Below are 15,735 nucleotides of genomic sequence, written 5' to 3'. Positions count from 1 at the left end.
ACTTTGAATTCATCTAACAAAGTTTAAGTATATAGACAAAAAAACATAGTGGTGCTTTTAAATGAACAAAAAAAACATAGTGGTGCTTTTAAATATTCAAACTAAAAGGGTAATGTAGATCTTATTTCTCCACCATAAGATAAGGTTAGGTGGCTCATAAAATACTATAAATAATACAGTGTTCCCTTCTTTTAAAAAAACTCTTACCAGATCCATTTTTTAGTCTAAAATTTAATTATTGATTTTCAAAAGATATTTCTACTAATTTTGACGAATTTACCCCTTCTGCCCACACGCAATAGAAACGTTACCGACACACCCTTATTTCACGCGCTTGAAATTACCTCTGAAAGCCGTTGTTTGTCGATTCAGACAACCTGTAGGTCGATGAACGCAAAGACTGGCCAAGAATAAATGCCACTTTTATTGCCTTGCCGATAAGGATAGTGTGATATCTTATATACAAAATATATATCATATATCAAACAAAGAGACTTGGTTCTTTTGGGTCTCCTTGTTTTCTTTTTCCGTGTATTTTCATACGGTAATATTTGATCTCATGAGACTACTGTGTAAAAATTTGGCGATTTGTGTACTTTAATTTCGTTCTTCTTTTGGGTTAGTCAAATAGACACTGAGATTTTAAGGGTTATTTTTCTCTTATATCATTATTATTATTATTTTTTTTCAGTTAAATTATTGTGAGAATTGTAGTGGAGAGTTCGGGTGATCTGAAAGAAGATTAGAGATGGGTATTGTGAGTACTATAATGGGTTTTTGTGGATTTGGAGTCGGAATCTCAATTGGGCTTGTAATTGGGTATTTTATGTTCATCTACTTCCAACCCACTGATGTCAAGGTCTGTTTCTCTCTCTGCTATTCCTTTTTTCTCTGCATCTTGTACATATTCAGTTCTTGTTTGGTGCTCATTGTGGTTTTGTTTGTTGCATTTTATTTTTTATTATTTTTCCCTCAGTTGTGTTTGCTGATTTATTATTATTATTTTGTGGTTTGGTCATTATGAATTCAAGAAACAAGAAAATGCTGAGCATATATCTCATCTCATTTATGATTTAAATTGCTATTTAACAAAAGATAACTGCACGGGTTAGCTAATACGGTGGATTGTATTTATTCACAACTCTGCGATAACTTAAAAAAGTATATTAATTTAGGTGCAAACATTACATTGTGGTATCTTATGTAATTATGTTGTTTTGAACATGACTAGAAAGAATTTGATCAGCAAATTTATAGTCTCAAGAATTTAGTGCCTAATTTGTGGACAATTTGGAAACTTGGATGGTACATTGGATGTTTTCTTATAATGGGTTTTGTTTACTGAGTCGTTTTCTTTTTTCTTTTTTTTCTTTTTCTTTTTCTGAATATTGCCTCACACTAACAGTGAGGTTATGTTGGAATTTGAAGATTCTGAAACCTGAATTGTAAATTGTAAATCTACCAACATTAGGTGTCGTTTGTTGTTTTTGGCACTTAAAGTAATTATTGCACTTGGATTTGGAATACATTTGTAGTCTTTGTTTATAAATTTATTTGCAGTCATCTGCTTCGTGTTAGGGTGCTTTCAGATGGATACAAATCATGTGAGGGAACTTATTAGAAATTGTGTATGTCCCATTTGGCATCCTGATAACTTTTTATTCCTTTTAAAGCCTAGTTTCACAAACTTTAAAAATGTGTGGAAATGATGTCAGACAATTGTTGGTAGATTAGCTGTAGTATATTTTCTGATAATTGAATGTGTTATGCTTTGTCAGTGTATTTTGACTGCAGGATCTCTTATATGATGAATGAACTTAACAGCACCTCTTCTTCCCCTCAAACAGGGGAAAAAATTAGAGAGGAAGATAATATCTATATATATATATATATATATATATATATATATATATATATGGTGCAGTTGTGTTCCCCATAATTCTCTTACATAAAAAAGAAAAAAGAAATGGTGCAGTTGTGTCCCTATAATTCTCTTTTATATTGACACAATCTTCTACTTTTTTTCGTAAAGGGCTCAATGTGCTTTAAGTATGTAATCGGGCGTTTTTTGTTTTTCTTTATTTAATTTTTCAATACTATACTTTCAGTGCTATATGTTTAATTTGAATTTTCCTGATACTTCCTTCAAGATATACTATTTTTCTGTTGTCAAAATCTCTGCAATCAATGTATAGAACCCAAAAGTTTTTTTTTTTTTTTTTTTTAAATATTGCAGTCTCGTCTTGTAAAAGATGTAAAAAAGATTATAGAAAAAAGATTGAGGTGTTGGATTCAGTATCTGATAGAGTTGGTCTCACTTATGTGATATGAGTTTGTTCTTATTTATTCTGAATTTTAACTTGTTCAGGATCCTGTAATTATTCCTTTGGCTGAACAAGACGCAAAAACCTTGCTGCGGTTGCTTCCAGAGATACCTCCTTGGGTGAAGAATCCAGATTATGACCGTGTATGCTATTACTTATTTAAGTTATTTAATATCTACTTGCAAAATTGAATGTCCGTCCTAGATGCATGTACGTGTCATATAATGATTTTAATGCAATTGCATGTCCGTTCTGAATACATATTGTAGGTTTTGGAAATAAAGTTCTTATAGATCTCTTCTTATGCAGATCGACTGGCTTAACAAATTTATTGAAACTATGTGGCCTTACTTGGACAAGGTATGCTTAGCCTATGTGTGTTCTTAAAGTGTACTTGGTTTTGAGTCGAGTATTGATGTTTTAAGGTCATCAGGCAATTTGCAAGACTGCAAAGACTATAGCAGAGCCCATTATTGCTGAGCAGATCCCAAAATACAAAATTGATTCAGTTGATTTTGCAGCACTTACCTTGGGCAGCCTACCACCGACTTTTCAAGGTTGAGCTGCTCTCTCTTTCTCTTTTTAACATGCATAAGTAAGCACACACTCGTTTGTAGCATGTATAATATGTTCTTACCACTTCACACAAGTATGCATTTTACTGTCCAAGCAAACATGGACATGTTTTGCCATGGTGAACCAAGGAAGTTTCGTTGATACTATATCAGAAACTCAGTCAATATTATCAACTAAATGAGGTAATTTTTTTAATGTGTGTTGTATCAACTAGGTCGTGCTACATTTTAAGTGCACACTAATCCATTGTGATCTAGACAAGACAAACACAATGTCTTTTGTACAAGGGTCAGGCTGTCAAGGATTTGGGGCCTCAGAAGCCTCTTTCTAGAAATTAGACTTCGATGCTTGACTGGTAGACATTAATGTTTGAAGATGGTTTGGTCATGTGGAAGAAACACAACTCGAAGGCATTGAAAGGAGAAAAGGAAGGCCAAGAAGGGTAGTGGTTTGAGGATGAGAGAAGATTTAAGGGTCTCTTCTGACCGAAGACATGTCCTGATAGAGTAGAATGGTGGCAAAAGGGATTCTCATAGTTCCCCCCAAGCAGTTGGATATAGCAGTTATTTAACCCTACAATTGTGTCATGAGGATTATCTATGATCACCTACAGATCTCATTATCCATAGACCTAGTTTATGGTTCTATTTAAGAAAAAGATATTGCAGCTTGCACCCTTCTCACATCTAACCATTAAAATTACTTCTTGAAGCACAAAAAGGTGTTAGAAGTGTGGTTTTGTCTTTAATCTTGCTGATCAGTTAACATAAAATCTTGATTATGATAGAGCATATATGTTTATCTGACCAAAGTGTAAACTAACAATATCTTGTACAACCCCATGAAGTTCCATAAAATGTTAAGTATTGTCAGGTTATGCATATATTCTTATTAAACTTATTTTTCATGTCAAATGATTGAGACAAATGTTAATAATTGAGTTATTTTATAATAAAAAAATTCAATAAATTTAAACATAAATATTTCAAGTAAATTTCTATGAAACTATTGCTTCCTGATCCTTAGCTATGCTGCTTTTTTAATAAAATTACAAAGTCATTGGTTATGATCATATGCGCCCGTCTTTTTCAAATGTTTTGATATCTTATTGCTTCAACAGCTTGGATGAACCTTTTGGACATTTTCTGATTGTATTGGCTGAATTCGTATCTAACTTCCTATCTAGCTAAGTATTAATAGTCTCATGTTTTCTCCTACAATGTTATGCTCTTTACCAAGGCAATTGTATTTCTCAATTTAACCATGTGTTTGCTAACTAATCGGGATTGGCTACATTAATTATGTGTAACCAGGCAATAATCTCTATAAAATTACGTGCTATCACATCTTTACTTACTATCTTAACGCATGTAAGTTTTCGTCTTTTCCTCTACATTATTCTTAATGTGGACTATATCACTCTTCCTTATAGGTGTAATGATTGGTTTCTGTTGTACATGGTCAAACGTCTAAATCAATGATCCTTATCATTTCTTGTCTCGCCACATTTCCATCTCATCATTTGCATTTTAACGACATTCATTTTTATTAATATGATGTTCTTAACCAGCCAATCTCTTCTTTTTTTTTTCCCCCTAAATGACGGAAATTTTATAAATTTATCAAGAAAAAGTACAATTACACATGAGGAGAACCCTCACAATATCCCACAGACAAAGGGATACACCAAAACAAACCCTAGAAATCAAAAGAATTCAAGATCCTATGATATCCTGGAGGCATACCCCCAAGACATCCATAACATCCCAAATAATACATTTAGCTAAAACCATATGATTTCTAGAACCCTCATCATGTAACCTACGATTCCTTTCATTCCAAAAGTATGATTAGTATAGTAATTGTTACAACATTTGCCTTTTAATTTTAGAGGTATACATTGATTACAATATGTTAGAAGCACTCCTCCATTTAACTCGTTTTGTTTTAATTCTTTGATTAACATCATCACCATCTTCTTTCTCCTTTGCGAATAATTGAGTCTAGGTAATAAAAATATTAACTTTTGGTATTTCTTGTTCCCCAATATTCACTAGATCCTCACTTGTATTTCTAGTTTTGATAAATTTATATTTTGTAAATTTAGTTTGTCTTACTTATCCTAACCCTGTTAGAGCTTGCTCAGGTCTCTATTTTAGTTTCTTCAATTAAAACAACATAATTAGCAAATTTTATGTACAATTAACCTTATTTTAAATTTGTTTTATTAGTTTATCCACAAGGTACAAAGATACGGGCTTAAATATTGATATTTGATTTAAGCTCAGGGTAATCGAGAGTTTATACGTTGCTCTCACAGGTGGTCCAACTATGGATGTGGTTCCATCATATACTTTGATTTATCGTATCAATATATTTATTTATGACTCATTTATTTTTATAATCCACCATACTATATTTCTAGGGACCTTGTCATAAACTTTCTTTAAATTTAGGATTAATCAACATCCCATTACTCGTACTATAATCTAGGGACCTTGTAATATTAAACTTTTTGCTAGGGGGCCCCTTACGTCAATCTGTTGTTGAGACATAGACAGTGAGTATCTCACCTGCATATCATATGATTTTTTGGATTTTTTTAAAACCCCAAATAATCCTGTAGCTGGTCAGAAATACCATTGGATAGAACGCTACCCATATTGACAGGTCAAGTTTGTATTGGCGGGTCAACATCTCTATCAGGTTTTAAATTCTGTTCAATACGAACACTTATCTGCAACCTCTGTCACAGTCTCCTCTGCAACGTCTCTCTCTCTCGCCCTCACACACGCACATACTTGTTGGGTTTTGTTTGTGAATGTGTGTGTATGACTAAGGAGATCTGGCACTCTTGATTTTCATGTTGAGCAAGTCGTCTCTTCGCATAACTAAAGCGTGATTTCTATATTATTATGAAATTGATGAACATCATCGCTATCTTGGTATTCCACTTGCTAGGAGTTGACCACTTTAGTAGTAATCATATCAGTTAACGTGGAATTCTATATTTCTGAATTGAAAATTTATTATCACATCAATTTTGGCTATCCTGCAGGTGTGCAAAATTTTCAAATCCCATCTCTTTTGTAGGATTTGTTTATTTTTAAAGCTTTATCTGACTATAGCTTTGTTACTTTCAGAAAATCTCAAGTGACAATGTCCAATAGTATAGATGGCTTTGAGAACACTAAAGCACTACAAGCAATTACTTGGTCGGAAAATAATTTGATCTATTTTCATATTTTCGGGTTTCTGAGAGACATTGCTGAATCAAATGGATATAGAAACTAATATACTTACTTAGAGGTTTTCGGAAAAGAATGAGATTGAGGATGATAGACGTGGGTGAGTGAGATATGGTGAAAGAGAGAATATAGTGAAAATAGATCAGAGGAGAGAGAGCAGGTCATGGCGATATTTCAGAGAGAATTTCGCTGTCTTAGGGGGATCTTTAGTCTTTTTGTTGGCAAACAATGTTGTTAATGATGGACAAACGGGTCATTTGGCATTTTTTGCTTTATTCATAGATATAAAATTTGAAAGTATTAAGGTCAATTCCATACTACCATAATGCTATTAACAGCAAACTTACACCAATGAAACGGTTGTCCTTCCTTCAACTTTGAACGGCTAATGGGGGTTAATTTTATGCTAATGGCATGACTTGCAAAACTATTGTAGTACACTGGTTTTTTTGCAATTAATCCTTAAATCTATAAATATAACATATGACAATCTTTCTTCTTCTCTATGTTTCTTTCCATTAGTTTTATCACTAAGTAAACAGTTTCATTAGTCAAAACACACCGTCATTGCCTAATGCCGTGTAATTTCAGTACAATATAAGCCTTGAGACAACTTGCAAACAATATGAAGTGTGTTGCAGACCAGTGCCAAGCGTTTCCCTTTACCCTATTAAGAAATCTCTCTCCCCCTTTTAAAAACAACTGAAAACAAAATTTTAAAATATAGAGGTAGATATCTATCATATATAATATATGTGATGCTAAGAGTTGGGGTTTCATATGCTAAGTGTTACGACAAATGCAGCGTACCAAGCAACAATTACGAAACACGACAGAAAAATAAACACACCAAGCAAAGAACACAAGGATTTATACGTGGTTCGGCAATGCCACCCGGCACCAAATTCGGGCCACGCAGCACACTAAGGGTCAGTTTGGTAGAGTAGAAAAGGGAGGAAAGGGAAGGGAAGGTGATGGAGGGGGATTAAAAATGTGTGTTTGGCAAAAATTGTTGGAAGGAAAGGGAAGTGAAGGGAAGGGTTTGGAGGGTTAGCTTGTGCCTTCAACAGTAGATTTCTTAACCTCCCAAAAATGGGAGGAAATGAAGGGAAAGGGAAGGAGAGGCTTGATGGGTGATTTCAGATGCCAATTTTACCCTCAAGATTGCAGAGAGAGAGAGAGACCGCCGGTGATTGAAGCTTGGAACGGCGACCCGAACTGGAACAGCAGCCATGGAAACTGAAGGATATGGGTTTTGGATTTTCTGAACAATCTGAAATGATACATCGATACGGGTTTGAACTTTTGATTCTTGCAAACAGATAGATAAACTGGAAATGTATGGGTTTTGAATTTCTGATTCTTGTAGAGAGAGAGAGAGAGAGGCCAAGTTCAGTGTTGAGAAGGAGTTGCAGAGATGGAGCGAGATTGGGGAGGCTTTGCCCTATTTTTTTATTTTTCTTTTCTTATGGCCTCAAGTTAAAGACTTTATATATATATATATAATAGAGATGGAGGATTAGGGAGGCTGAAATGATTTGCCCTAATTTTTATTTATTTATTATTATTATTATTTTTTGGCAAGTACATGAAACTATATATATATATATATATATATATATAATATATAAATATAAAGGGGTATAATAGTCCATATGTTAAAATAATTCCCTTCCATTTCTTTTCCTTTCTTTTCCCAAACATAATTATTGTCCTTCCCTTTCTTTTCCTTCATTAATCAACCAAACGCAATGGAGGTTTAAAATTATCCTTCCTTTTCCTTCCCTTCCTTTTCCCTCATAACTAATGTTATCCTTCCCCTTCAAACCCACCGTACCAAACAAAGCCTAAGTTTTCTCCAAACTAAATGAGGCCTATGCATAAGAGGTTTTGAAATTTTTGAGGGGCCATGGCCCCCCTTGGTCTCAATGATGGTCCGTTCTGTACACATAAATATTCAAACAATTATAATATTCATTTCCCAAATTGTTGCAATTAGCAAATTCTGCATTTGAGCTTGTATCGTTTTCTTTTTCACCTTTTCTTTCATTTCATCTGAATAATCACCCAATAAACTCTCTCTTGCGCACTCTCTAATGACATGGAACATAACTCCTATTGTCTTCTCTTGTGTTTTCCTATTTATACTTTTGTTTCCCATTGATGTGCTAATAAGCTTGATACCATTTCATGTCAGGAATGAAAGTCTATATTACTGAGGAGAAGGAATTGATTATGGAACCATCTGTGAAGTGGGCAGGCAATCCAAATATCACAATTGCAGTTAAGGCATTTGGGTTGAGAGCCACTGTTCAGGTATTTTCTCATATTACTTTTGATGGAAGGGAAGGCATCAATACTTGTAGAAATTAGTTACTTGGTGTTGAAAGAAATTAAGATTTGTTGAAATTACCTACTTTTTATTGGTAAAACCAACTTATCTGCAGAAACAAACACGTTTGCCTGGTTCATCTCTCTTGTGAACATTTTGCTTAAGGAAGAGAAACTTTTTCGTTTGTTGCAGTATTTGGTAGTAATTGTTGATCTATTGAGTATTTCAGGTAGTTGATTTGCAAGTATTTGCTTCGCCGCGTATCACCTTAAAGCCATTGGTTCCAAGCTTTCCTTGTTTTGCCAAAATATTAGTCTCTCTCATGGAGAAGGTGAGTGGCAATTATTAAAATTACTTTTCGTAGACAATTTTTCTTGAAGGGAAAAATAGATATGTTGTAGTTTTTCATAAGGGTTTGGGGAACTGCGTGATTTCTTCAGGATTATCTGAGGATATCCATTTTCCCTGCGATGCCTGTACCCCTCCAGGGCTGGGCCTGAGCATGGAGTCTCTGCCTGTGAAGCCCAAAGGGCTTGGCCTGGCAGGCCCAAATGTAAGACTGTGAACCCAACCCTTGGCCCAAAGCTGCTTCTTCTTTTTTTTTTTTTTTGCCTGTTTCTTATATAATTTTATAATTTACAATGCTTTGGATGGGGTTTGAGCGCATAACGTCTTCATGGAGTTAGTTAAGTACTAGTCACTCAATTCAAAGCATTAGTTGTAATGAGTCTACATTTATGAATAATATATAAATTATATATTTGTTGCATAATGTAATTTGCATTTTTGAATATAATATAACTTGTATATTATAAATTGTACGTGTAACTTCTATATTACATCATCATCATCTTTACCTATGTCCCATACAAATGAGGTTGGCCACATGAATTCTCCTTTTCTATTCTATCCCATTAGAAATCATGTCTCCTCTAATATTTAATTTTTTAAAGTCATTTTCAACTACTTCATTCCATTTAAGTTTTTTTCAGCCTCTTTGTTGTTTACCTTTTCAGCAAACAACCCTTCCTCTTATAACCAGTGCATCTTCGAATCTACATTTTATATGACCATACAACCTGATAAGTCTTGTCTCTCTAATTTTGTCAATTATATTAGTAGGTGCTAAATATTATATCTTCAAGTTACTCCTATCATCCATCATAATATCCTCATTTCCGCTACATGAATGCATTTTTCTTATTTATAATTTATTTGATATTTGTTTGTCACATAGGCTACAACTAGTTTACCTCCATTTTGTCCACCCTGCTCCTATCCTACTTACAACATCACCATGTATCTCCCCACCTTTTTGAAATATTGACCCTTAAAAAATGAAAAGAGTTATATTGTTTTCTTCTGCTACTTTATCAAATTTACATTCCTCATATATTCTATTTTAGTTTTACTAATTTTAGGCCTTTTGTTTCTGAAGTTTTTCTCCATACTTCTAAAGTTACATTCATAGAAATTATTATTTTACCTTAGTTGGCACTCACACACGCATGCCTCCACTAAGTCTTGAACCCTTGACCTCCCTTTGGGAAGTAAAAACTTGATACAGCTAGGCCACTGGCCCGTTGGTTACATTCATATAAATTATATATTACATAAATTATATATATGACATAAATGTTATATAACTAATCTATTATAAACCTAATATCTATAAATATATATTAGAATTTTTTTTTTCGAGAATTAATGTGTGTGTATATAATTTATATGCACATTGTTAAAAAACTAAGCCTTTGGCTTAGTGCTTCATACTCCACCCTGTCAAAGGAGAGGGTTCTGAGTTCAAGTCTCACTAAAGCCATTATTATGAATTTTTATATACAAAAGCCCTTAGGTCCGCGAGTCTGCCCAAGTCTGCCATCCTAGTAGGCCCACTGGGCCTGGCATTTTTTAGGTTGGGCTGGGCTGTTGACCAGTCAAAGCTCGAAGCCTGACCGGGCCAGGTTGAACCACCCGGGCCCTAGGAATGACCCTTAGGAATATCTATGCATTGTGAAGTTTGATACCTACTAGCTGATACTTGATAGAAATGGCATCCTGATCGTTATTTGGAAGTATTACATTATGTGATTAGGATCCATATTTTGCTTTCTGCATTTAGGAAGATCTTGACCATCATTAGATGTCTAAAATTGTCTATCATGTAGGCTATGCGCAAAGAATCAGTTTCCAATTCCACCCCACCCCATTGGTCTAGTATTTTAAGCTAGTAGTATTCAGGAATCTAAGCTATAAATGTTGATGTTTTTTAATAAGAGAAAAAGCTGCAGCATCACTATTCTCTATGATCTAAATCTCTCTCTCTCTCTCTCTCCCTCTCTCTCTCTCATTTTGCAGCCTCATGTTGACTTTGGACTAAAACTGCTAGGGGCGGATGCTATGTCCATTCCGGGATTGTATAGGTTTGTCCAGGTAAGGTATTTTAGTTGCTTTCGCTATGATATTTGTTAACTTCAGATTTTGATTTAATTCTCTCGTTAAGGATGAGGGTAGTTAGGTAGAATTTATTTTGAATATTGGTTTGGAAAGATACAACTACAACAGAGAATTGTTTGAAGATGATTTCAGTTAATGTGAATTGAAAGATTGAATGGCAATTTCAGTGGGAGATATGCCTGCTTGTGGATTATGGGATACGCATATTTTTTGTCATCCGTAAGGTGCTTTTGCATTGGTCTTTGAGATCAGCTAATCCCTTTTTATGTTGGGAAATATCTCTCCAGATTCCTGATGAACACTGGGATACCTTGTCACTAGTCTAAATGAGAAACTCTGGTTCAATGCATGTGTTCATCTCAACTTAACCTTTCTTTTCTGTTTTCCCTCATGGTGGAGCTGTAATTTCATCAGAGGGTGTAGGTACCTATTTAAAATGAACTCGGCTACATGTGCATGTATCTAAGTTCGGATTCATCAAATCCCTGAACACAATGGCACGGAGACATAACTAAACTATTCATATAATCTAGTTTTTTTCCTTTTTTTTGGACATAATTATAAGGTCTTCACTCTTCTGAAGCAATTAATGTAAATAATAACAATAATAATATGGAACTTGAATACTTCTTTATTACTATTTTTTATAAATGGAATTTGCTTTGGTTCCTCATTATATTTTATCCTCATAAAATCTTGTTTTTTTCCTTTTTTTTGGACGTAATTATTATAAGGTCTTCACTCTTCTGAAGCAATTAATGTAAATAATAACAACCAACGGGCAGTGGTCTAGGGGTACCAAGCCCCTACTTCTTTTTTCCTCATAAAATCTTGTTTTTTCCCTTTTTTTTGGACGTAATTATTATAAGGTCTTCACTCTTCTGAAGCAATTAATGTAAATAATAACAATCAACGGGCAGTGGCCTAGCGGTACCAAGCCCCTACTTCTCAAAGGGAGGTTAGGGGTTCAAGCCTTAGTGGAGGCATGTGTGTGTGAGTACTAAGAAGAAAAAAAAATGTAAATAATAACAATAATAATATGGAACTTGAATACTTCATCATTACTATATTTTATATATGGAATTTGCTTTGGTTGCTCATTATACTTTATCCTCCAGGAGCTTATTAAAGACCAGATTGCAAATATGTATTTGTGGCCCAAAACCCTTGAGGTACCAATAATGGATCCTGCAAAGTAAGTGCATCTGTTTTTGTATTGTTTTCACTTGTGTCGATAACCATGCTTAGCAAGTCTTTGCATCAACTCACCTGTTTTACTTTTGAATTGGCAGGGCCATGAAAAGACCTGTTGGGATTCTCCATGTGAAGGTTCTGAGGGCAATAAAGCTAAAAAAGAAAGATTTTATGGGGAAGGCAGACCCTTATGTGAAACTAAAACTTTCTGATGATAAGCTTCCATCGAAGAAAACAACTGTGAAGCACGAAAACCTGAATCCTGAATGGAACGAGGAATTTAATATTGTTGTTAAAGATCCAGAATCTCAAGCTTTGGATGTTGTCGTTTATGACTGGGAAAAGGTAAATTTTTCTCTCTTTTTCAGATTATTTTTGGCTCAGTAGGAGATGGCGACAGGTTATGCTGTGGCCCTGTTTCTGTTTATTATTTTATTTTCCCTACCAAAAGGATGAAGATAAAAGTGTGTAATGAAGGCTGCTTGCTTTCTAGACATCGTTGGTCGCTCTGTGTGATGATAATGAACTGTTGTACTTTTTTCAACCTTGGCAAAAACTCACACACCCATTTTGTCCCTCTGGAGACTTGAACCCTCACCTTTCACTTTGGGAGTTAGAGGAGATAACGTTAGGGCAAAGCGCCCATGGTAATGAATAGTCCTCCTCTTCCTCCTCCTGCTGCTCCTCCTTCTTTATCAATGCTTCTCAAAAGCTGCATATTCCTTTTGTTAAGGTTGGCAAGCATGAGAAGATGGGCCTGAATGTCCTACCACTGAAAGAGCTTACACCTGATGAGCCAAAAGAGGTGACTCTTGATCTGCGAAAAAGCCTTGATCCAAATGATGTTCAAAACGAAAAGCCGCGTGGGCAGATAGTTCTTGAAGCAATGTACAAACCTTTTAAGGAAGATGAAATGCCAAAGGATATTGAAGATTCAAATGAGGTACAAAAGGCTCCTGAAGGAACACCTGCTGGTGGAGGTTTGCTTGTGGTTATTGTCCATGAAGCTCAAGATCTTGAAGGAAAGCAGCACCATGTAAATCCATTTGTGCGTTTACTTTTCAACGGAGAGGAGAGAAAAACTAAGGTAAGTTGAAGCCTATTATTGTTTATGGGAATATACCAGGCAGAGTAGCAGTAAGATATTTTGCATATTCATGACTGAAATTTTAGATTTTAATTATTTCTTCAGTGATAAATGACAAACTCAAGAAACTAAGCAAGAAGTGGGCCACACACAATTAATTTGCTAATTTTTTGCCAATGATATTTCTGCATCCTCTAATGTGTCACTTTTTAATATGATGCATGTTACATGATAGAACTGTATGCTGGTGGAAAAAATAACAAGTTTGGCAATATACTTTGATAAATATTTACCAGGAGGGGAAAAAAGATGTTTACTTTGATAAATGGACAGTTGTGATAAAAAAGATACAACTGCTATTTATATGCTTATCTTTTTGTTCTTTATCAATGCACTTGAGGTAGCTTTTTTGAAAATATAGACCTGTTTGTTGACAAGTAGTCATCCTCAATCATGTCGTAATGCTGCTTTTGTTAAATGCCTTAATTTTGAGATCTGATTTCTCGTTTCTAGAAATTTTGTGTAGGTTTAGTCAGTATTGTTGGCAGCTGAATGTTTATTTATTTTGACGTTGATGCAGAACCTCAGTAGTGTTGTTATGCTTCTTCTGTTGAAAAGCCTTACCGTTTTACGATTTGGATTACCATTTCTAGTTTTTTCAATGTAGATTTAGTTTTATTATTGGCAACTGATGACTTTCTTTGACATCGATACAGCCTGTAAAGAAAAACAAAGATCCCAGATGGGATGAGGAGTTTACGTTTATGCTGGATAAACCACCCACGAATGATAGGATTCGTGTGGAAGTGGTCAGTTCCTCGTCAAGGATGAATCTACTGCATCCCAAGGTACCTATTACATCCATTTCATGTCAAGGATGAGTCTGCCATAATCATGTATTATAACACTAATGGATTCAACTTTTAGAAAGTATATGTTCTCGGGGATCTGGAAACAACATAGAATTGTAATAGATTTTCAGTAGTGTTTAGAATATGGCTAAAGTGGAAATGAGGATATTATGTGAAGTTTTACATATTATCGTGATTATTATACTATTAGAAGCAAGCGATTGAATGACTAAAATGTAAGACAATAGGGTTGGGGTAATCAATTTGGATCTACGTTGGGGAGGTCTACAGTGGAAACTATTTATGTACTCAGAAGTCAATGGAAATATATATATTAACTCAGGAGTCAATGGAAATATATAGAAAGAAAAAACCTTTTAATGGAGGCAATATAGATATTGTGGGTTTTAGAAACAACTGGACTCAGAAGTGTATATATATATGTTAACATGATAAAAGCTATGAATGTTAAATTTGTGATCTTAGTTAGAACAATTATATGAAAAATAAGTGTATACTCACTGTGGGGTTATATTAAGGACGTGTATATGTTATTTTAATTGGTGGAACTAAACTAGGAATAAGTAGGAGACCAAAGACTGAATATATGAAATATAACTTCAGTAAACTAGAAATGCTAGAGTAGGCATAATAGTGAATATCGAGGATATATTTTAGTAAAAAGAAGTGAACATATACCTGAGACGATTGAAATGGCACCCCTTGGAGATAAAATGGGAAAAAAAAAAATTAAGATGACCGAAGTGAGGTTCATGGTCTCAAATAGTTGGGAGAGGCGGTGTCAAGTTGAACCGAATTATTTTGGAACGGATTTAGCTTTAATATTTTTCCTCTTCATCGAAACTTTATAATTCTGAATGATGTTTTTTACATCGTTTGTTATATTTTGAATTATTGATTTCAAACTGTAAGTAATGTAATTGCTCGTCTTTATTAGCCAGCAGTTGAGATAACACATGTTTCTTTTGTTTTACTATAAAATTAGGAACCTCTGGGTTATGTAGATATAAACCTCTCGGACGTTGTCAGCAACAAGAGAATCAATCAGAGGTACCACCTCATTGACTCGAAAAATGGTCGGGTTCAGATCGAGATGCAATGGAGAACCTCATCTTGAGGACGTTTGTTTGCTTTTTTCTTTTCGGATTCTGGCTGTTATGGGAGTCTGAGATTTCACTGGGTTTTTAGTTTCATAGTATGCACGTAATTTGTTTGTTTTTGTATTTAAATAGTTTTTTTTTTTTTTTTTTATATATTATATTATATATATATATGCTGGGCAGAGATTTGTTGTTTCTATATTATATAGGTTTTTTTTTTTTTTTTTAAGCCTTGAATGATTCAGTATAAGATGTGGTTTATTTACATTCACATTGAAAATCTATATCTCTATATAATCCTATTAAAAATTCTGAGAGTCATTTTTCATATTCACCTATGCTCTCATAAAATTTTCGTATGAAAGTACAATAAAATTTTCATTTCTAGAGAGCTACAATTAATTACCCTTTATTTTCTTCTAAGTTGTATGCATTCAGTGTTTAAAAAAAAAAAACGAAAAAAAGAAAAGAAAAGAAAGAGTTTTATGCATTCTGAACAACCATGAAATGGTAATTTTCAATAAATTTCTTTTTTAAAAAATTAT

General features: G+C 34.2%; 1 protein-coding gene across 1 annotated transcript; it reads left to right on the top strand.

Annotated features, from left to right (window-relative positions):
• Nucleotides 1-356: 356 nt before the first annotated feature.
• LOC132275945 (synaptotagmin-2) lies at nucleotides 357-15,389 on the top strand. The gene is made up of 13 exons (XM_059777160.1): nucleotides 357-544; nucleotides 692-859; nucleotides 2,369-2,467; nucleotides 2,634-2,684; nucleotides 2,758-2,881; nucleotides 8,346-8,464; nucleotides 8,710-8,811; nucleotides 10,839-10,913; nucleotides 12,056-12,132; nucleotides 12,230-12,476; nucleotides 12,865-13,218; nucleotides 13,935-14,066; nucleotides 15,076-15,389. The coding sequence occupies exons 2-13, from the start codon at nucleotides 749-751 to the stop codon at nucleotides 15,205-15,207; spliced, it is 1,623 nt and encodes a 540-aa protein (XP_059633143.1). The 5' UTR covers nucleotides 357-544; nucleotides 692-748; the 3' UTR covers nucleotides 15,208-15,389.
• Nucleotides 15,390-15,735: the final 346 nt, after the last annotated feature.

This window comes from Cornus florida, unplaced genomic scaffold (genome assembly GCF_030987335.1).
Source record: "Cornus florida cultivar Cherokee Brave unplaced genomic scaffold, ASM3098733v1 CherokeeBrave_3.0.0_Hap2_Chr10, whole genome shotgun sequence".
Taxonomy (NCBI): domain Eukaryota; kingdom Viridiplantae; phylum Streptophyta; class Magnoliopsida; order Cornales; family Cornaceae; genus Cornus; species Cornus florida.
The sequence above is the reverse complement of the archived record's forward strand: the minus strand, read 5'-3'. Positions and strand labels throughout refer to the sequence as shown.